Raw genomic sequence first — 24,337 nt, 5'->3', positions numbered from 1 at the left:
AGAAATGTATGCAATATTCCAAGTGTGATCAATGTTGGTTCACTAGTTTAGAAGTATTAAGTATTACACTTGGAATATTAGTTCACTAGGGGTTGGAACCACTCACAGTGATTATTGATATCCATTCATTGGCATGTAGATCATAGTCAAGGAAACTAAGACCTGAAACATTGACTCTTCCTCTCAGCACAGATACTGCTAGAGCTTTTGTGTAATTCCATCATTTGTTGTTTTTATTTAATTATTTCCAATACTGGTGTAGAGATGTTTAGTGAAACCTTATTGAGAGAGGGACTGCTGTTTGTACTGCATATTGAGAAATAGAAGCTGTTTTAGCTTTAAAGCTCCAATATACAAAAGGAACTGCCTTCTTTACAAAGTCAGAAGTCACACCAGGTTATAGTCAAAGAGGTTTATTTGAAATCACAAGCTTTCGGAGCATAGCCCCTTCATCAGTGTGACTTCTAACTTTGTCCACTCCAGTCCAACACTGACACCTCCACATCGTGGTCTACTTTATAGCCTGTTATTCAGGAAGAACGTAGTTGTATCAGTTTTAAAATGCTGAGGAATGTTGATAGACTCAGCTGAACAAAGAAAATTCGCTAGATTTAGGAACTGGGTGTAAGTATGTAAAATAGGAAAGAAAAAGATTTTCTAAACTGTCTTTTAATGTTAAAGGAAGTCTAAAGGGTAACAAGGTGTATAAAGCAATTGTTTGTTCCCTATGGTAGCTGATTCGTCTCATTATGCCTTGCATGCTGATATATATTTTAATTGCACTGTGCGATCCCTTTTGATCTTTGCTATTTATTTTTCAGTGCTCAGTTACATGTGGAGGTGGATTCCGCACACGGAATGTGACATGCACTTGGGATAATAAAGAACTGTGCATTATTTCCAAAAAGCCAAGTGTGAAAAGTTTGTGTGGCTTACGGAACTGCCCCAACAACAAGAAACTTCTGTTCCCTCCAAGAAAGCCGAAAGATGGTAAAATTTTTCCCAAAGATCTCCCTGGTAAGCTGAGGCCTAAATATGGTCCTAATCACTCAGGTTCAAAAGTTCAACCTAAACCCAAACGAGTGCCTGTGACCACTGAGCAACCGCTTCCTGTCAACATCACAGTGCCAACAGCTGCTAGCAGGAGCCCTGCGACAACTATGGCTACTACTACAAACAAACAATTGCACAGGCAAGAGAAGCCTTCCCCAAAACAGCAGAACCACAATACATCACATTATGGACATTATGATGACAACTTTATTGCTATTCACCAAAATCTGACCAATGAGGGGGAAACTATCAAGAGGAAGATTGTCCTTGAAGCTGGAAACATTACACCTACAATACAAATTATTAATGAGACTCACGATATTGCTGGTGAAAATGACAGTAACTCAAACCATGACCTCATTACCACAGAAGAGGTTGATAAACATTTTCCATTTACAGAAGCACCTCAGGCTGGTATCGTAACAGATGAATACAATGATGAAGTCGAAAAGCCGAATACAGTCCCAATCAATGCTGAGGAATCAATGTTGTCTGCTAGTCCACAGACAACATTTGTGACTACAGTACAGCCTGGTAGTACACAAATAATCAAGCCGAGTGTAAGTGTTCCTTCCCCAGGCTTTCCAAGGTTAAAAATAGATCCAAAATTCAAAGCAACAATGGAACGGCTAAGAATGAAACTTTTCAGAATGCTGAATCCACAGCAGTTTTCTAACACTACTGACATTCTAGCACGTGGTCTAAATCTTAGTGATGAAAACAGTACAAACCTGCAGCATAATCTTGAGCTTACAACTTCAAATGGAATTGGTACAACAGATTCAAAATGGATAAAATTTAAAGGAGCCATTGGCAGCAAATTGCCAGCTTCTGAAACACAATCTCCCACAAAATTACCTTCGAAGAAAATTACAACTACAAATAGACCAAATAATTTCTCCAATGTGACTGAAGACTCTGATGATTTTGTACCTGAAGTTAGCTTGGATGATGTTTACTGGAAGGTTGGAAATTGGAGTGAGGTATGTCTTCATATAAGTAACAAAGATTATTCTAGTTAATGTATGCAGTGTAGTTTATCAATATTAGAAATTTTAATGTCAACACAGTGTAGAAACACTGGTAAATGTTCTATTTTTACCTGTCCAATTGTATCTGAAGTATCTCTAGCACCAGCTTCTCTTACCTGGACCATTATGAACAAAGTGCACCCAAAAGAACATAAGAACCAGGAGTAGGCCATCTGACCCTTTGAGCCTGCTCTGCCATTCAATAAGATCATGGCTGATCTTTTCGTGGCCTCAGCTCCACCTACCCACTCTCTCACCCTAACCGTAATTCCTTTACTGTTCAAAAAATGATCTATCTTAGCGTTAAAAAAATTCAACGAGGAAGCCTCAACTGCTTCACTGGGCAAGGAATTCCACAGATTCACAACCCTTTGGGTGAAGAAGTTCTTCCTCTATTCAGTCCTAAATCTGCTCCCCCTGATTTTGAGGTTATTCCGTCTTGTTCTAGTTTCACCCGCCAGTGGAAACATCCTCCCTGCTTCTATATTATCTATTCCCTTTATAATTTTATATGTTTCTATAAGATCTCCTTTCATTCTTCTAAATTCCAATGAATATAATCCCAGTCTACTCAGTATCTCATCATAAGCCAACCCTCTCAACTCCAGAATTAATCTAATGAATCTCCTCTGCACCCCCTCCTGTGCCAGTACATCCTTTCTCAAGTAAGGATAATGAATTAATTATTGGTTCCTTCTTCTTTCATATCTTTTTGCTTCTCCTTAGTGGCATCATCTGAAGGCATGGGGACAGCTTTTACCTGAGCCCTAACAACAACAACACAGCTCCATCTGTATAACAACTTTCACAACCTTTATGCTGGTCAGGCTGGTTGTCTGACAAGTCTAGAGTCTCCCATGGTTTGTATGAGTTAAACATTGGCAAGCTCAACAATAGATGGTAAGGATTTCATGAAGGAGACAGGAAGGTTAAGCCAGAAAGCTCCATGTCTTGGCAGGTCCAACTCCTTTGAGAAAGGCCCTCTACACACCATTTTGCATTCTGTTAAGATGCAGACAGGAAACAATTGGCTCAGCCACCTCTGGAGATGCCCTGGTAGTGAAGTCAGCAGCTAGAATATCCAAATTCCCACCTCAGTGGATGGCAACATTGGCACAGTTGTAATGATAAATGTAATGCTTTTGAATCTCAGCCCTCAGTTCATCCCACCAAAATATCCACTATATTCCCCACCATGCTCACTCATACACCAAAGCTTCCTTGACATATGCCTGCCATGCATCCAAGACCTGGAGACCATCCAGACTTGGGCTAATAATTAGCAGGTTACATTCACACCACCATCACCCTTTGATATTCAAAGGCATTACCATTGCCATATCTCATATTATCAACAATCTGGGGGCTATCATTCATCAAAAACTGAACTGAACTAGCCGTATAAACAACTGCACCTCCCAGTCGCGAACCATTTCAACTCCCCCTCCCATTCCTCAGACGACATGTCCATCCTGGGCCTCCTGCAGTGCCACAACGATGCTACCCGAAGGTTGCAGGAACAGCAACTCATATTCCGCTTGGGAACCCTGCAGCCCAATGGTATCAATGTGGACTTCACAAGTTTCAAAATCTCCCCTCCCCCTACCGCATCCCAAAACCAGCCCAGCTCGTCCCTGCCTCCCTAACCTGTCCTTCCTCCCACCTATCCCCTCCTCCCACCTCAAGCCCCACCCCATCTCCTGCCTACTAACCTCATCCCACCCCCTTGACCTGTCCGTCCTCCCTGGACTGACCTATCTCCTCCCTACCTCCCCACCTACACTCACCTTTACTGGCTCCATCCCCGCCTCTTTGACCGGTCTGTCTCCTCTCCACCTATCTTCTCCTCTATCCATCTTCTATCTGCCTCTCCCTCTCTCCCTATTAATTTCAGAACCCCGTTCCCCTCCCCCATTTCTGAAGAAGGGTCTAGGCCTGAAGTGTCAGCCTTCCTGCTCCTCTGATGCTGCTTGGCCTGCTGTGTTCATCCAGCTCTACACCTTGTTATCTTAGCCATATAAATATTCTGAGTGCAAGAACAGGTCAGAGGCTAGGCATTCTGTGGGAAGTCACCTCCTATCTCCCCAGACATGTCCACCATGTACAAGGCACAAGTCAGGAGTATGATGGAGTTTTCCCCATTTTCCTGGATGAGTGCAGCTCCAACAACACCCAAGAAACTTGACATTGTCCAGGACAATACAACGCACTTGATTACAACCCTATTCACCACCTTCAACTTGGATTCCCTTCATCCTGATACACAATGGTGGAATGGTTACCATCCTCAAAATGCATGACAGTAACTTACCAAGATTCCTCTGACAGCATCTTCTAAATCTGTGAACTTTACCACCTCGAGGGTCAAGTGTAGAAAGTGCATGGGAACACCACCATCTGCAAGCTCCCCTCTTAAGTGACACCTTGTCCATAATTGGATCTATATTGCCATTTTGTCATTGTTACTGGGTCAAAATCCTGAAACTCCCATCCTGACAGAAATGTAGGTGTCCCTGCAACCTTAGGTCAGCTGTGCTTCAAGAAAGCAGTTAATCACCATTGCCTTCTCCTGGGAAATTTAAGATGAGTAATAAATGCTAGCCTAGCAGGAATGACGACATCGCATGAATGAAGAAAAGTGCTATGGCAGGTCTCAGGAATCTTGCCTTTGAACTGGCCATGTAAAGAAACTTAAAAGTTAAATTGCCTCAAGTGGTCAATCCATTATAGAAACAATGAATCAAACACCTAAATAATGCTTTAAAAAAAATCTCTTAAAATTGTTCAGCAAACTGCTGACTCGGTTCCCTGCTGAGTTAAGTAGTTCTGTAGCTTTTGAAATTTCATCAATATTCATAATGACCCTGGTTGGCAATACAAATTGTTTAACAATGCAAACAAATAAAGAGCACACCAGACTTTTCACTGTTACTGCAAAATTGAATGAAACAGTTTACTAAGAGCTTCCACCTCATTAAAGAGACTTCAGGCCAATTTGCTCTGAAAACATCAACTCATAGAGTCACAGACTTCTATAGAACAGAAAATGTCCCTTCAGTCCATCACATTTGCATTGGTCAAAAAAAAAACTTAAATATTCTAATTCCAGTTTTCAGCACTTGACCTAAAGCCTTCTAATCCAAACCCTTGGCATCACAATTGCACATACAAATATTTCTCAATATGTGCCTCAACCACACATCTCCTCTAGACCTTCTACTCCTTTCCTTAAATCTATGCCCCTTGGTCATTGATTCCTCCATCAAGGGGAAAAGTCTCTTCTTGTCTATCCTACCTATGGCCCTCATAATTTTCTACATCAATCATGTCCCCCCATAGTCTTCTCTGTTCTAAGGAAAACAACCCCAGTCTGTCCAATCTCTCTTCATAACTGAAACTCTCCAGGCAATATCCTGGTAAACCTCCTCTGCACCAATGCTATCACATCCCTCCTATAATGCAGATTCCAGACTGCACATAATATCACACATTCCACTGCAGCATCGGAGACATTTGAAACAATCCACAAACTTCTAATTAAACATCTCACAACATTCCGTAAAAAAAAAAGCCCCATCTCCTAATGTTAACAGATCCTTTTAAAAAAATCCAGGATTCCAGGAACAAAATTCACATCTGCTCCAACAACGAATCAGTTTTTCCTCGGGAAAAGCCCTATCTGTGTTTCAGGTTTAATTGAAATTCATCCACTAACCTTGAGATGCAACCCTGTTGTGTCTGCCTTGCTGTACAGGAAACCCTGCTTGTCTATCACTCCAGTTCTTACATTGTCCATTATTACCAAATGCCTCTGATTTAACATTTAACCATAAACAGATTTTCTATTTGGCTAGCTCTCATTATGAGGTGTTTATAGGATCAGAAGGCAGAATCATAACATGACAATAGGTTTACTTGTATAATGCTTTTAACTTATAATGCTTTTAACTTAACAAAATATACCAAAGAGCTTCACTGAGGCATTTTAAAAAAAAAATCTCACTGAGCCACAAATGGAATAATTTAGGATTTAACAATAATCTAGTTCAAAGAGGTTGGCCTTAAAAAGAAAAAAATCATGCTTGAGAGACAGAGAGGTTTTTGGAAGAAACTCCAAAGTTTAGGACATAAGCACTGAGGCCAGGCCATTGATCTTTGAGTGTTTAAAAATTAGAGATGCTCAAGATGCTGAAGTTGAGTGGAGCGCAACTATCTTTGTGGGTTAGTGAGCTGGAGGATGTTACAGAGATGATGAGGAATGAGGCCATGGATTTGCAAGCATAGATGAGAATTTAAAAATCAAGAAGTTGCTGTACTGGAAGTCAATACTGGTCAATGAATGCAGGGTTGATTGGTGACTGAGACTTGATGTGAGTAAGAAGTTTAGGTGACCTTTCTGGAGGGTAGGATGTGGGAGGCTAGCAGTAGCACAATGGAGTAATCAGTTTGAAAGGTAACAAACAATTACTGAATGTTGCAGCAGAAAAAATGAGGCAGGAGTAGAGTTGGGGACATGTTATGGAAGTGAAAATATGTTATCTTAGTAATGGTAGGCACATGGTTGAAAGCTTTTCTCAGAGTTAAATATGACACAAGAGGTTACAAACAGACTGGTTCCGCTATGAGAAGGGATGGAATTCGTAGTGAGGAGCTGGAGATATCTTACTAGCTGTTGAGTGGCATTAGTCTGCTGAAGGACAGATTGAAGGCCAAATTTACGAAGACTTGGTTGGTCTGTCCAAGCTGTAAAATTAATTTCCTTTGTTTTCAAAGCCTGGCCCTTATTCGTCCCCTATTGGAGCAGCTGGATTCAGCTTTCAGTTTTACTGGCAATTCAAGGCAGATAGCAGGTTTATTTTTTCCATGTTCTGGAGGGAGTTAAATAGGTGGGGTGTATTTAAACCCCTTCTCACGCCATCAGCTCAATAGTATAACTTCAGGGGTATGTCTAAAGCCAGCAAGTGATCTGAGAGACAATTCTATGAAAGAAAACATGTCAAGAGATGGTGATAATTGGAGGTGAATGTCTCAATGTTGGGATACAAATCTAGAAAACCTTTGCAGGGTCTCTTATACATGGAGTTGACAGTTGTCAGTGCAGATTCTCTGATGTAAATAATGTTCTTAAATTATTTGGAAGGTTTGTTTAAAAAGGAGCCAACTAAATTTGCCAATGTTAGCAGAATTGGAATGAGAGGAATTTGTAGAGGAAGAGAGTAACAGTTCAAAACATAAAAGATTTACATCACTTCAGATTTAGATCAATTTGGATACGGGATGTTATACATGTCAGTACGATTTTACCTTAGGAATATCATTTTATAATTCTAAATTAGATGGAATACATGGTGAAAATGCTAAGGAGAGTCCACTAATTTTGCTCTCCCATCAGAGGGAGGGTAACAGTTCTATTCAGGATCTGTGATGCTTCTTGTTTCTGACTCTCTGTAGAGTGTCTCTAACTATCTTGCCTCTCTGGTAGTTTTGTGATGTCTTTGAACTATCTACCATAGATCAGTGGTTGCAATCTTATCTCTTAATCAGTAGATGTTGGATTCAATCTTGCTGTAAAGACTTGAGTCTAAAACATTTTGAGATGCTCTGTGTCATTAAAGGGGCTATAACAATGCAAGTCACTCTTCTTTCAAGGTTCATTGCCATGGGTTGTTGGTATGGACAGGGTCAGACTCAACCATGATAATGCCTATCCTCCCCACAGATTGGTGGAGGGAGACATTCATATTTTACAAAGTGCATCATAGACAATAATGTGAAATGATTGTTACAATTTAGGAAACATGACAGCCAATTTACACACAGCAATGGCTTATTGACCAGATAATAGGTTTACTTAAGATAGTTGAGACATAAATATTAGCCAAGTTACCAATGATGTCTGACCTGTTTTTTAAATTAATGCTATGATCTCATAGAAATGTATAAAATTCTAACAGGACAAGATCGGGTAATTACAATAAGGATGTTTCTGAAGGCAGATGAGATCAAAACCAAGGGTCACAATCTAAGGACATGGGATAAACCATTCATGATTGAAATTTTTTCACCTAGAGAGTCATGATTCTGTTGAATTTGCTATCATGGGAAGCAGTCAAGGCCAAAACATTGCATAATTTTACAAAGGAGTTGGATTTGACACTTGGAGGTAAAGGGATCAAAGGATATGAGGCAAAGCAAGAATAGGCTATTGATTTGGATGATCAGCCGTGATCATAATTAATGACATAGCAGGTTTAAAGGGCCAAATTGCTACTCCTGCTTCTGTTTGCTGTGTTGATGTCTATGTTTCTATCTAAAGTTGTGCACTACCAAACTTTACAGAACTTTCTACTATTGTTTGCATTAAAATTATGTGCTGTACACTGCTGATGTATGCCTGGAGCAGACATAGAATATTTATTCCTTTAATACCAGTTGATTAATTTTGTAGAACCAACTTTTATTACACATTGCTGTTGGTGTGACTTGTGTGCATTCAGTTTTCCCTCTAAATTGATTCTGTGCAGTGTTCTACAACATGTGGAATTGGTGCAATGTGGAGACAAATAGAATGTAGTGCTGACGAAGACTCACATTGTGAAAAGATTAAAAAGCCAGCTCCTGCTCGGAGATGTTTTGTACGCCCTTGTGCTGTTTGGAAAATAGGAAACTGGAGCAAGGTAAGTAACATGTGCTAAATATAAAATGGACAATTAGCTTTTCAATTCTTATCCTCCCTTCACACCCCATCCACCATTAGATTCTCACTTGTCCAGAGAGTCATCAATTTGGCATCATCTCGTCACCTTGCAATATTTCACCAAAGTGAACTAACCCCATCATGAGTTCACACCATTTATTTTTGGCTTTTGTGCCCAGGGAAGTTATTGATACCAAGCACATGGGTCAAGGAAAAATAATTAGATCTGTGCCAGTCCACCTTAGATTCCTGGGCTTTCCTGCAGCATGCCATCTGTTTATAAGAATGCAGTCTAGATAGGCCAGTGTTAATGAAGTCAAATGGTACATTCTTAGTCTTCTACTTTAACAGCACTCAAATACTTGATGGATGCAGGATGTGCAAAGAAGGTAGAGATTTGCATTTAGTCCTCCAGAAGTTTAAACAACAGTTGGTATCTCATGGATCCTTATCTCTGCTGGCTGAGTCCCAGTAACTGAAGGTAGAGTGGCACCTCAGGCCTGAAACAATTGAATTTTTTACCCTCTGATGCTTGAACTGTCTCAAGGCAATCTAAATGGCTAGGGATTGGGATAGGGTATTATGAGGACATGACAACTTCTGCAGGAAAGTGCACAATGTCATTCAGTGAAGCCAGCGTAATTAAACTGTATCCATACATCCTTGGATCATAGAAATTTATGACACTTAGGCCGTAATGTCTATTCTATCCTACTTATTTTGAACTGCACAATTTTGAAGAGGAGCAGGAGAGCTACGCCCTGTGACCTGACATATATACCTCAACCAGCATCACAAAAACCAGATTCTATGATGATAATCATAATGTTATTTGTGGGACCTTGCTAAATGCAAGTTAGCTGCTGAAATTCCTATGTTACAGTGTTGCTATTTCAAAAGTACTTATTACCTATAAAATGTTTTGAGATGACCATTGGTCGTGAATCATGCTTTATAAATGCAAATCTTTCTTTGTTTCTCTGTTTAATTTAAGTTCATTTTTCTTCCATTAACTTATATTAACACCAGAATATGGAACATAACTTTAATGTTTACAGTCTATGGAAACTATTAAAAACATCCTTCTTTCTCTGCCATATTCTCCTTCTCAACTTTTATTCGCTGCATTCCATTTGCGATCAGTCTGTGCAACTACTCACAGTATTACTGTGTTGAGAAGGTTATAACTTAGTCCTTTTCTTTATCATTCATCAAAGTGAGCGTTCCTGGCAAGTCCAGCATATATTGTTCATCTCTCTTTGCGCGTGAAATTCAGATTCAAGTCAGGAGACAATGAAATAGGTTAGGCAACAGCTTAGTTGTATTATCACTGGACATTTTATCCAGAGATTCAGGTAACGTTCTAGGGACCTGGGTTTGAATCCTGCTACAGCAGCTGATAATGTAGAATTAATAGTCTAATAGAGTCATAGAGTCATTCAGCTTGGAAACAGATGCTTTGGTACAACTTGTCCACGCCAACCATACATCCCAAGTTGATCTAGACTTTTTTGCCAGCATTTTGCCCATATCCCTTGAAATCATTCCTTTTCATAGACCCATCCAGTTGTCTTTTAAATGTTGTAATTGTACCTACCTCCACCACTTCCTCTGGAAGCTCGTTCCATACACAAACCACCCTCTGCATGAAAAAGTTATCCCTCACATCCCTTTGAAATCTTTCCCTTCTCACCTTAAACCTATGCCCTCCAGTTTTGGACTCCCTATTTTAGGAAAGAGACCTTGCCTATTCACCCTATCCATGCCCCTCATGACTTTATAAACCTCTAAAAGTCACTCCTCAGCCTCCGATGCTCCAAGGAAAAGTGCTCCAGCCTATTCAGCCTCTCTCAATAATTCAAATCCTCCAGTCATGGCAACATTCTTGGAAATCTTTTCTGCACCCTCTCAAGTTTAACAACATCCTTCCTATAGAAGGACGACCAGAATTGTACACAGTTTTCAAAAAGTGGCCTCACCAATATCCTATGCAACTGCAACATGACATCCTAATTCCTATTTTCAATGTTCTGACCAATTAAGGCAAGTGTGCCAAATGTTTTCTATCTTCTACCTGCGACTCTACTTTCAAGGAACTATGCACATGCAGTCCTAGGTCTCTATGTTTGACAACACTCTCCAGGGCCCTACTATTACTGTTAAAGTCATACTTGGTTTGCCTTACCAAAATGCAATACCTCACATTTATCTGAATTAAACTCCATTGCTGATTGTCAGAAAAACCTGGTTCGCTAATGTCCTTTTGGGAAGGAAACTCTGTCCTTTACATGTAAGTCCAAACCTACAGCAATGTGATTGATTCTTAACTGCTGTCTAGGCAATTAGCAATGGGCATTAAGTTCTGGCCTAGCTAGTGACACCCTCATCCTGTGAAGGAATAACAGAAATGCACGCTTGGTCTATTCGCTCCCATTGAATTGACAGTCAATATCATCTAGATCCTTGCATTTGGCTGGTTTCCTGCTGTCCAGATAGGTGAAGTGAAACCAACTCTGCCTTTGAGACTGATGATCTGTTTCTATTCATTAATGTTTCTTCTGTATTCAAAGTGCTCAGAAAACTGTGGAGGTGGTGTTAAAATCCGTGACATACACTGTATAGACAGCCATGACAAAAGGCCACTGAGGCCTTTCCACTGCCAGCTGCTCGGAACCAAACCAATCACAAGCCTTCGCTGCAATCCAAAGGCCTGTGCCGACTGGCAAGTTTCTGCTTGGAGTGAGGTAATTAAGGAATAGAAGTGAGGTACACATTTTTGATGATATTATTGCTCTATAAAAGGTGCTTTAGCTTCAGTAAAATGAAATGATTTGATTCTAATTGAAGATCTTGAATATGTCATAAATGTATTTTCCTCAAGTGTTCAAGGACATGCGGTGGTGGGATTCAAGAAAGACTGGTTCACTGTATGGGAGAAAGGCAGTGCAATTTGAAGGCTCAGCCTCATACTGCCATGCCCTGCAATACTCAGCCATGTATTCAATGGATAGCTGGAACCTGGAGTGAGGCAAGTCAAATATTCAATCTTCGGGATCTGAATTTCTGTTGCAACTCAATCTGTTAATTTCACCTCAAAATTGAACAGGGAATCTTAATAATTTAATAGTTAAACATAATTATTATTGCAAACATATATTTTTACATTTCTACTTTTATTTTAAAATACTTAGCTATAGTCAGTTGTGTATTGATAATGTATCTTGCAGAGCCAGTATACCGTTAAGCTTCATACATACTGTTTGGCCCTGATTCTTTGCTGGAGCAACAAAAGAACATCTGTGTTATCAGTTACCTCTGCCCTCTGCATTTTCAGATTATAACAGGGTTTTACACCATAAAGGCATCCAAATTTTAATGCTCACTTTAAATTTATACCTTCTTGTAAATGATTCACGGATCAACAGAAACAATCTCACTATCTAGCTTCTAAAATCTTTTTGAAATGAGGAACACTTGCAATTCAACCCCTTTATAATCTACTCTGCTGTAGTAAGAGCCATTTCTACTAACCTCCTAATGAATCTACATTTAGTTTTAATGAAACTAGAATCATACAGTACAGAAGAGATTCTTTGGTCCATCGATCTGCACCAACATTATCTTTTGATTCAGGAAATATCCAAAATGATAGGAAAACTGCCAAGTTAACACACTTATTCAAACAGGATGGAGACAAAAATCATGTCAGTTGCATTAACCTCATTGTGAAAATATTAGGCTATTGTAAATGAGAGGAGAATATTTAGAAATGTATAATAAACATTAGCAGAGTGATAGTAGGAACTGCCGATGCTGGAGTCTGAGATAACAAGGTGTAGAGCTTGTTGAACACAGCAGGCCAAGCAGCATCAGAGGAACAGGAAAGCTGACATTTCGGGTCGAGACACTTCAAACGTCAGCTTTCCTGCTCCTCTGATGCTGCTTGGCCTGCTGTGTTCATTCAGCTCTACACCTTATTATCTCTTATTAGCAGAGTGATCATTGCTTCATGAAGAGTGGGGATAACTGGGTGTTTTTTTGCTTGGTGTTCAGTGGCTATTGGTGTGTCTCAGGGAACAGTGTTGGGACTGCAATTGCTTATTACTTACATAGATAATTTAGAGTTGGGGACCAAGTGCAGTGTGTCAAAGTTTGCAGATGACAGCAAAGTGAGTGATAGAGCAAAGTGTACAGAGGACACATGAAAGTCTGTAGAGGAATATAGATAGATTAAGTGAGTGAGCAAGGTTCTGGCAGATAGAATACAATGTTTGTTAATATGAGGTCATCCATTTTGGTAGGAATAACAGCAAAATTGACTTATTTAGATGGTGAAAAATTGCAGCATGCTGCTATGCAGAGGGACCTATGTGTCCTTATGCATGAATCACAAAATATTGGTTTGTAGGTTTAGCAGGTAATTAAAAAAGCAAATGGAATATTGCTCGTCATTGCTAGAGGGATGGAGTTTAAAAATAGAGAGGTTACACTGCAGTTATATAGGGTGCCGGTGAGGCCACATCTGGAGTACTGTGTATAGTTTTGGTCTCCTTACTTGAGAAAGGATGTACTGACGCTGGAGAGAATGCAGGGGAGGTTCATTAGGTTGATTTCAGAATTGAGCAGGTCACCTTATAAGGAGAGATTGATTGAATGTGACTGTATTTGCTGGAATTTAGAAGAATGAAGTGGAGGGGAAGGATTTAAGGAAACATGTAAAATTATGAAAGGAATATTATGATAGAAGAAATTATGATAGAAGCTGTTTCCACTAATGGGGGAAACTAGAACTGGGGGGCATAGCCTCAAAATAAGGGGAAGCAGATTTAGGACTGAATTGAGGAGGAACCTCTTCACCCAAAGGGTTGTGAATCTGTGCCATTCCCTGCCCTGTGAAGCAGTTTAGGCTATCTTGTTGAATGTTCTTAAGGCAAAGATAGATAAATTTTTGAACAGTAAAGGAATTAAGGGTTAAGATGAGAGGGTGGGTAAGTGGAGTTGAGGCCACAAAAAGATCCGGCACGATCTTATTAAATGGCAGAGCAGATGGTCTACTCCTGCTCCTATTTCTAACGTTCTTATGTTCTAAGGGGAAATCATGCCTGACAAACTTAATACAGTTCCTTGGGGAGATGACAAGCATGATAATAAAAGTGAATCTGCAGAGGCAACAGATATGATGTTCCAAAAGTTGTTTGAGAGAGTACTGTATATAAAGGCTAGTTAAGTAGAGCCCATTGTGTTGGTGTCGTTTGTTAGCGTGGAGAGGATTACCTAACTAATAGAAGACAGATAATTGGGATGGTTGTGGGGTGGGGTTTGGGGGAGGTTGGTGCTGACTTTCACAATAGCAACCTATAACTAGTGGATTACCACAGGGATTGCAATAATTGCCCCAAAACTAAGGCCTAAATGTATGGTTTAAGTGGTCATTTATTAACTTAATTGACAGTATACACAATCATTCTAATTTAACTGTGCAAAACTCTTCTTCACCCTTCTGGAATATGTACTTAAATTAAACAAAATAGTACAGATGCTGGAAGCCTGAAATAAAAACAGACGTTCTGAAGAAGAGTAATATCAGGCTCAAAACGTAAACTCTGTTTCTCTCTCCACAGGTGCTGCCAGTCCTGCTGAGTTTCTTCAGCACTTATTTGAGATATTTGATGTATGTACTTGCGTAGAAGTCAATCCTGTATGAAGGTTGACCCTGTGATTTTTCAACAATTTGCGAAGGATAGGTTGGCCTTGGAGGGAGTACAATGTAGGTTTGCAAGAATGATACCTGGACTTCAGGAGATATGTTAAAAGGAAAGATTACACAAATTAGGCCTGTTTTCTCCAGAATTTAGAAGGTTAGGGGGAGACTAATTGAATTCTTCAAGATGTTAACAGGAAAAGTCAAGGTTGATAAAGATAAATTATTTCCACTGATTGGGGATTCTAGAACTAGGGGCATAATCTGAGAATTAAGGCCGGATTGTTCAAGAAAGATGTTGGCAAGGTGAAAGTTGTTTGGAAATCTCTTCCACAAATGTCAGTGGATGCTGGATCTGTTGTTAATTTTCAATCTATGATGAGTAATTTCTTGTTAAGGCATATGGACAAAAGGTAGCTACATGGAGTAAGGCCACAAATCAGCCATGACCTCACTGAATGGTGGAACAAGCTTGAGGGGCTGAATGGCCTACTCCTGTTCCTATCTTCCTGTGATATTACTAATAGATCACTGCCTTCCTTTGTAAATTCCCAGGAACAATCAATTTAAGTTATTAATTTGACAAAACAAGGATAAGAGTGGATATTAATTTCCAAGTCAAATCGAATCACATCCACCAGCTGAATTCAAATCAAATCCAGTTGGATTTTTTAAACAAGCACACTGTTGGCCTCTATTATATCAATGAATGTAAAATATATGTTTATACTACACTGTTATAGTCTCTGAAATATTTGTTCTGATAATATAGTGTTCTGTATCCTGCGGAGGAGGCTTACAACAGCGGGTGGTGAAATGCATGAACTTGAAAACTAATAAGACAGAGGAAGACAGAAGCATTTGTGAAATTAAGCCATCCCCAAATAAGATACGGAGGTGCAACATTCAGAAGTGTATGAGCAAAAATGGTAAGAAAATATAGAGTCTATATTTGTTGTTACAGTATGATGGTAGAACATGGTGGTGCAATGTGCAGGGTTCTAGAGTTTGGCAGAGACTAACTTCCCTCAGAGACATAAAACTGAAGTGCTAAGAGTCACACCGACAACCAATTTAGGACTGTTAGTCAGGCACTGAGTGTGGCTCATCTGCCTGTATTGGAAATTACATTGAATAATACACAGGGCCATTGATTTGCAGGAGAAAATTGCATAAGCACATTTGCCTGTTTCAACTGAACAAAATAGATGATAGCCATTTTCCAGTTCATTCCTCAGACCAATGTCTTCACCAATCAGAATTAACCTGCTTGGTTTAACTGCTGTTAGTCATCATTGTATTGGTAAAATCTCGATGGCCATGCCTTTACTAATCAGCGGCCTTTTGTCTACCAATCAGTATGCTCTGTCTACAAATTAAAATTCCCTATTCATTGTTCCCTATTGATTCCCTGTTCCCCTATTCATTAGTATTTTGGCAAATATCCTGATGAATGCTAGGTGAAATTTTAACAAAATGTATCTTTTTTTCAGCAATACTGTATAGTCAAATAATTATTTTAAAATGACTTTAATTAACATTTGACCTCAGGTGAGTACTTCCAGTAGTGAAGGACCAAATCTTAAGTAAAATCTTATAATTGATTTGAACTCTATAAAATACTACTTGTATTCTTAATTTTTGCATGTGTCTCACTCCTCAAAGCTCAATGCCAAAAAATATCCACTGTAAGCAGAATGGAAATGGTATCATTCACTTAAATGTAATGTTAATCTAAATTCCTATGAAATTATTAGTCAAACATCTTGGAGAAATTACTCAACCATAGCATGCTATCAGGTTTTATTGAGTTCTGAGATGTTTTGCTTGATATTCTGACAGCTGCTACAACATGAGCATTTGTATTTCAAGAGTCTTGAAACCATGTTAATTGTGGAAAGGTGCAATACAGAGATAAAATCCATAAGATTAAAGGCTATGCTTTAATGTGGATTTTGTGTTGGATAAGTTGGTTCACCTCCAAAAACAGCTGTGACATTGAAAGCTTAGGTAACCTGCACCTGTTAGATGTGATTGAAAGAGCACAGCATCTTTGTGCTGCCTTTTATGATGATTTCTGCATTTCACTAACGACATTGTTCATTCATGACACTTAGCAGGAGGGCCATATTTCCATCACTGCTTAAAGATAGCCTGCATCTCTTAAAAGGAAGGTACATGGTTGGAGATGCAGACGTAATTTTGAATCGTATTAGTCTTAATTGTGCTTTAATGGGATGTGACCAAGACCAGCATTTATTGACCATCCAGTTATAAACCAACTTCTTGAACCTCGGAAACTGACATGATGAAGGTATTTTCACAATGTTGCTATGTGTGGAATGCCAGATTGTGACCCAGTGATATTGAAGAAATGACAGTAGATTTCAAAGTGAAGATAGTGTATGCATTGATTGTGGTGATGTGGTTAGGTGGATTGGCAATGCTACAATGGTGTCCAGGGATGTGAAGGTTTAGTGGATTAGCCGTGGGAAATGCAGGGCTACAGGGACAGGGTGGAGGGGCTCGTCTGGGTTAGATGCTGTTAAGAGGGTTGGTGGGGACTCGATGGGCCTAATGGCCTGCTTCCTCACTGTGGGGATTCTATGATTCAATGATTCTCTTGTGTCTTTTGCCTTTGTTTCTAGGCAGTAGAGTCCACAATTGCTGTCTAAGACCATGAGCATACTTCTGTCTAAATTAACTAACATGGCTACAGGAATAGAGCTATCATTTTGTAATATCTTTTCTCTGTTACCCTTAAATAGTGGTGAGATCGGTAGTTTGCAACAGGTAGGGAACAATTTATGAATCTAGAGTTCTGAAATTCTACAATAAATGTATTGACAATTTAATTACCTGTTCCTTTTTAATGCCCTTGAGTAGAAACATCAGATCCTGGAGATCTGTCAATCTTTGATAACATCCATTTCTCCATCACCATTTCTTTATATTGAATCTAGTTAATTTCTTTGCTTGATTCGTTTTATATTTCCTTATGTCTAGCTTTTTATCCTCATCCTCTACTGTGCACATTAATACAAAGTAACTATTTAGGAAATCTGCCATTTCTCGATTTCCAATTTGATTTTAGATTTTTAGATTTTTAAAAATTTTATAGTCACATGTACTCATGTATAGAAGTACAGGAGTACAGTGAAAAGTGTATAATGTCGCCACATGTGGCATTATCTCAGGTACCAAGGTACCTAGGTGCAAACAAAGCTTGGGTACAAAGTAGTAAGAGAAACAAGAGTTAAAAATTTAAGCATTACTTCATAGAATAGTAGAAAAATAAAGAAATAGGTAATAGTTTACATTAAAGTCTTTTGTAGCTTAGACTGGGAAAATGCAGAAGTTAGTATTAAAAGTTCAACAATTATGACATCAAAAATGATATTGATAGTCACCTTTTATTTTAATATATTTGCAAATACTTCAGTATTGTCAAATAACTTAGTGCAATCAGCACATGGTTCTCCATTTCTTCAGTTAAGTGATGAATAGATCTTGACTCAGACTTATGCTTAGGAAAACTTGGAAATTAAATAGCAGATAATTCTACACACGGGTTGTTTCCACAGAAAAAGTTGAATCAGAGATCGTTGTATTTTTTTAAAGAAAAGGCAGAAGCTATTTGTAGCAGGTGATGGTTCTGAGTTAAGGGAAACACATTAAAGGCGTGAATGATCCTTTCTGCTCTGCAAGCTCCTTAGATCTGTTATGGTGTTCACAACAATTCAAGCAAGTGCATTAACATTTCGTAAGAAATGTAATGGCTTAAATACAGTTTGCATTTCTTTGTTTGCTAAACTTCACATTAAATATTCTACATCTAAAAGCTGTAACAGAACAATGATGGAAACTGATTGTGTATTCCTGATACTGATGACTATCCACAGTTGAGCTTTTGCTTGTACTGGCATCCTTTGTCTTCACAAACACAGAAAAATAATGTAAACAGATGGCGACAGATGGGCTTGACAATGTTTGGAACACACATCGACCGTTTTTTAAAAAAAAACATTTTAGTACAATATTCTATGTCTTGATTAGGTGCTTAATACATGGATAGTTTAAGGAAAAAAGGTGATCTGATTGCAAAAATGTTAATCTTCTGATGATCTAATAAAGTGTGCCAATATTTATAGTACCAGAAGTTCATACTTCAGAAAATGTGATAATAAGAAAACTCATAAAATTGTGTGACTTAATCCTAACAAAACTACCATACTATTGAGGGACACAGCAATAAAAGCTATTCTGGATATCAAGGCAATGGTATTATTTTATGGGAAGCTACATTTTTAATATGCATTCATTGGTGGTCTGGAGAAGTATTTATGCAATGGTTTTCTAGTCCAGTTCATTTCTATTTCCAAATGGGGACATAGTGGATCTAAAACTTGTATAAATCTGGAAAACTATGCTGAGGTGCCGTTATTAAAAAGTTAATTCTCATTCAAGACTACAACTAGATATTGGGTGAGCAACAGTTAAGGCTATCCTAGGCTCACTCAGTTGACCATCGATTAGACTAACTGCATGTCCCATCAATATTTATCTGCTACCTGTCAAAGACAAAATGTTTGAGCTACAGGGAGAGACTATTTTCCCTGGCGTGTCAGAGGCTGAGGGATGACCTTAGAGGTTTATAAAATCATGAGGTCATGGATAGGGTAAATAGTCAAGGTCTTTTTCCCTGGGGTGGTGGAGTCCAAAACTACAGGGCATAGGTTTAAGGTGAGAGGGGAAAGATTTAAAGGCGACCTAAGGGGCAACTTTTTCACACAGAGGTTGGTGTGTGTATGGAATGAGCTGCCAGAAGAAGTGCTGGATGCTGATACCATTACAACATTTAAAAGGCATCTGGATGGATATATGAATAGGAAGGGTTTAGAGTGATGTGGGTCAAATGCTGGCAAATGGGACTAGATTTATTTAGAATATCTGGTCAGCATGAACAAGTTGGATCGAAGGGCCTATTTCCATGCTATACATGAGGTAGTAGACTTGCTCGCCGAGCTGGTGTTTGATTGCAGATATTTTGTCATCCTGCTCGGTAATATCATCAGTGTGCCTCCAGTGAAGCGTTGGTGTTCTGTCCCGCTTGTTATTTATATGCCTTGGTTTGCTGGGTGGTTGGCATCACTTCCAGTTCTGTTTCTCAGTTGTTTGTATATCGGAAATGCGTTCGTTGATGGAGTTCCAGTTGGAATGCCAGGCTTCCAGGAATTCCCTGGCATGTCTCTGTTTGGTTTGTGCTATTAGGGATGTATTGTACTCGTTGAATTCATGTCCTTCTTTGTCTGGGTGCATTGAGACCAGTGAGAACTGGTCATGTCTCTTGGTGGCTAGTTGGTGTCCATGTATCCTTATTGTCAGTTTTCTTCCAGTTTGGCTTATGTAATGTTTCTCACAGTCCTTGCATGGTATCTTGTATATTGCAATAGTTTTATTGGTTGTTGGTATGGGATCCTTTTACAGTCATCAATAGCTATTGCAGGGTGGTTATTGATTTGTGGGCTACCCTGACACCTAAGGGTCTGAGTAGTCTTGTGGTCATCTCTGATGTATCTCTGATGTACGATAGGGTGACTAGTGTGTCTGGCCGTGCTGTGTCTTCTTGTTGTGTTCTATCGCGGAGATAACGGCAGATTGTGCGTTTTGGGTATTCATTCCTTTTAAAAATTCTGCATAAGTGCTCCTGCTCTGCTTTGCTCAATTCCAGGTTGCTGTAGTGTGTTGTAGCCCATTTGAATAATGTCCTGATGCAGCTCCGTTTATGGATGTTGGGGTGGTTGCTTGTGTAATTAAGTATCTGGTCCATACGTGTGGTCTTTCTGCATACACTAGTCTGGAGTTCCCCGTTGTTTTTGTATTCTACCATTATGTGTAGGAATGGTAGTTGGTTATTGTTCTCTTCTTCTTTTGTGAATTTTATCCCGATGAGGATGTTGTTTATATTTGTCAGTGTGTTTCTTCTAGTTTTGTGCATTTGATAATCACAAAGGTGTCACCTACATATCGGACCCAGAGTTTGGGTTGTATAGTGTGGAGCGTTGTCCATTCTAACCTTTGCATTACTGCTTCTGCAATCAGTCCTGATATTGGAGATCCCATTGGCGTTCCATTGATTTGTTTGAATATACGGTCATTGAAGGTGAAGTGGGTTGTGAGATACAGATCCAGCAGTTTCAGGGTGCTGTTCTTTGTTGATGCTGTTGGTGTCATGGGGTGCCTGCCTCCCTGATTCATCCAGCAGTGTGGCAATTGTCTCTTTGGCTGGGTTAATGTTTAGGGTTGTAAATAATTATCTCCTCCTCTTCTGTTCTGGTGCCTTTGATGATGTTGGGGAATTCTCGGGAGAAATGGATGGAGTGGGTAATGTTATCAACTAAGCATTTCAGTTTCCGTTGTAACTCTTTGGCAAGTCTATATGTTGGTGTGTCTGGTAGTGAGACAATGAGTCTGAGGGGGACCCATGGCTTATGTACCTGAGGGAGTCCATAGAAGCAGGGTGTGTTGGATCCCTTTGGCTTCATTTTTTTTGGTAGTCTGTCTTGCTGACACGTCCTAAGTTGCGTAATTTCCAGAAGTGATGCTGACCACCCCAGCAAGTCTACAACCTCATCCATAACCTGAGCTACAAATCTTTCCAAAAGCTTTAACCATTCTATACCTCTCCATGGCTCTGTAATTGCTTCCCTGTGAATTAAGATGATCAGCAGGAAGGCAAGTAAGAATCAAATCTTCCAAGTTCCTGAAAAATCGTCCTGGTTTTGATTCCTTAACCATTATTGCTAAACTCTCTCCGTCACTGTCTCCTTTACTCAGTGTATCAGCTCAGAGACCTTCCTTCAATTCTCACTACTGCCCAACTTGCATTTTAACAGGTCCACTCAGCTCCTAACCTTAATACAGCCTTGGTTCAAACATTGCCAAAAGAGCTGAATTCCAGAAGTTAGGTGAGAGTGACAGCCCTTGACATCAAGGCCATTTTCAACCTAGTGAATATCAAGGAGCCCGAGAAAAAACTGAAATCAATGGGTATCAAGGGGCAAGCTCTCCAGTTGTCGAAGTAATACCTGGTACATAGGATGATTGTTCTGGTTGTTGGAGGTTAGTCATCTCAGCTGCTGGACATCTCTGCAGGAATACCTCAGGGTATGTCCTAGGCCCAACCATCTTCAGCTGTTTCATCAATGACCTTCCCTCCATCATAAGGTGAAATGTGGGGATGTTTGTCAATGATTGCATAATATTCAGATGCATTTGCAGCTCCTCAGATAACGAAGCAATCCATGTTCAAATGCAACAAGATGTGGGCAATAACCGGGTTTGGGCTGACAAGTGGTAGTTAACCATGTAAATGCCAAGCAATGAGACAATTTAACCATGGCCCCTTGACATTCAATGGTGTTATCATCTTTCAATATTCCACAGTCAACATCCATGAGGTTACGATTCACAATAAGCTCAACTGAACATGCCACATAACTACAATGGCTACTAGAGCAAATCAGAGGTTAGGAATTCTGTGGTGAGTAACTCACCTCCTAACTCCCAAAGTCTGACTACCATCTAAAAGGTCCAAGCCGAGTGTGGTGGAATAATCCCCGCTTGCCTGGATGGGTGCAGCTCCAACAACACTTAAAAGGCTTGTCACCATCCAGGACAAAGCAGCCGGCTTGATTGGCACTGCATGCACAAGCATCCACTCCCTCCACCACCGACGCTCAGTAGCAGCAGTGTGTACTGTCTACAAGATGCATTGCGAAGATTCACCTAAGATCCTTAGGCAGCACCTTCCAAACCCACAATCACTCTCATCTCAAAGGACAAGGGTAGCAGAAACAGGGCACGCCACCAGATGTACGTTCCCCTCCAAGTCTGTCACCATTGTGACTGGGAAATATATCACTGTTCCTTCACTGTTGCTGGGTCAAAATCCTGGAATTCCCTCCCTAATAGCATTGTGGGTCAACCCACAGCAGGTGGACTGCAGTGGTTCAAGAAGGTAGCTCACCACCACCTTGTCAAAGGTACCTAGGGACGGTCAATAAATGTTGGCCAGCCAGTGACGCCCACATCCCAAGAGTGAATAAACAAAAATTTGTGACAGAGTTGACAGAGTTGAAGGAAGCTGGAGGGATGTGATGCAGCACAATTTGACAGCTGTTTCAATAATTTAAAACCTACGAGTCCAAATACAAAGTGAATGTTGACAACTGTTTTCATTCTGATTTGACAGCTTTGAATTGAGCAGTGAATTTAATGGGCACACTTGCTGTCAATTAGAAAAATCCTTTAAGTAGCACGAGCTTTGGAGATTATTTTTATCCAATGAAATTTGATAAGAAATGCAACAGTAGTGCATGATATTTAGGGGTCGGGGGGTGGGGGGGGAGCGGGGGGGGGGGGGCACGAGGAAAAAGTGCCTTTAAGTCTGCTTTGGAATGAAAGGGTACCTCAGTTGATTATCACATTTTATAACAAACTATTTGTATAATATTAACACAGAATGTGACAGAAATACTCTTTTTTTTCCATTTCCGTTTTGATTTTCAGCATCTGCAATGTTTTGTTTTAATTTGATTAGAGGATTAATACATCTAAGTACATATTCCAAGCCATTTGTGATTCCTTTACATCACTAAGTGTATAAAAAAAAATTGTTAAAATAGATGTCCTGATATGTAAGGGCACTATGCATTGTGCTGTCCATGAGTGTCAATTGGTTTGCATTATCAACCCATTCATTGAAAGTCAGCACAAATCAAGGTAATTTTAGCAAAAGTTATAGTGAGGGTGAGTTCCATTTCCATGAATCCTTCAGCAAACTGCCAAGGCCCCAGATCAGACTAAAGAGCATGGCACACAACCACCATTTATGACTATTCAAGGAAGTTTCCCATTTCATTTTGGTTGTAACATCACTCATTTGAAATGTTTTAAAATTAATATTATCAAATTAATTACAGTGGTGGACTGTTACCCTTTTTAGTGATATATTTATTTTCAACCATATTAAATGAGCTCCACCAGGTTACCAATGCTAAATATATCAATTAATATGTTTAACGCAATCAACAATTATGGTATCCAGTTGTGAGGTATGTGGCAGATTTACAACTGGAATTTGGATAATCATATTTTAGAATTGGGATTGCAACAGAACCACAGCCATTCAGATCAGGGTGAGCAATACATGATTTTAGTGCACCTACTTAACTGAATGACCATAGAATTGGGCTGTGTTCCTCACCTCTGCTAAATGTGACTTGCAGCAAAATGCTACAGTCAGACTTTCCTATTCAAAGTCAGACTGTCCACTTCAGCGGAAAATTGCACTGAACAAAATGGTTCCGGTTTAAGCATTAGAAAATTAAACAGCAGAATGGAGAGGGTTCCATAGGGATTGATGCAAAGCTGGGAGACAATTGCAGTGCTGCACAGTTAGAGAAATGCCAGAACGCCATGGAATCAAGGAACCCCTAAGGCCTTTCCTCCGAAAGGATTTCTCAGAAAGAGATAACCCAGGAAGATTGGATGACTGTTCACATTGTCCTGCCATTTTAAAAGAGAGGAAGGAATAAACTAACTCATTACAGGCCAGTCAGCCGAAGTTCAGTGGTGAGCAAATGATCAGAAACGTTATGATAGATCGTTTCAACAGACCCTGGCTTCATCAAAGACAGTTGACCTGTACAGTCTTGTTAAGAGAAAGTGGTGTCTGACAAACTAGGTTGACGTCCTTGTTAACACCTTAGGAGAAAAAAAATCAACGTCAATAGTGCATTTAATGCAGTCTGTGTGGATTTTCGCAAAGTTTTTAACAAAATGCCACATGGC

At 39.6% G+C, this 24,337-nt stretch overlaps 1 protein-coding gene across 1 annotated transcript in view; it reads left to right on the top strand.

Annotated features, from left to right (window-relative positions):
- Positions 1-24,337, top strand: part of LOC109916393 (A disintegrin and metalloproteinase with thrombospondin motifs 12-like) — a 465,504-nt gene that overhangs the window by 417,927 nt on the left and 23,240 nt on the right. The window contains exons 21-25 of the mRNA XM_048604457.1: positions 822-2,036; positions 8,609-8,761; positions 11,352-11,525; positions 11,663-11,809; positions 15,255-15,411. Coding sequence (XP_048460414.1) covers positions 822-2,036; positions 8,609-8,761; positions 11,352-11,525; positions 11,663-11,809; positions 15,255-15,411 — 1,846 coding nt within the window. The remainder of the gene's footprint in view (positions 1-821; positions 2,037-8,608; positions 8,762-11,351; positions 11,526-11,662; positions 11,810-15,254; positions 15,412-24,337) is intronic.

Source organism: Rhincodon typus, chromosome 1 (genome assembly GCF_021869965.1).
Source record: "Rhincodon typus isolate 14 chromosome 1, sRhiTyp1.1, whole genome shotgun sequence".
Classification (NCBI taxonomy): Eukaryota; Metazoa; Chordata; class Chondrichthyes; order Orectolobiformes; family Rhincodontidae; genus Rhincodon; species Rhincodon typus.
This window is presented reverse-complemented; position numbering and strand designations above follow the sequence as displayed.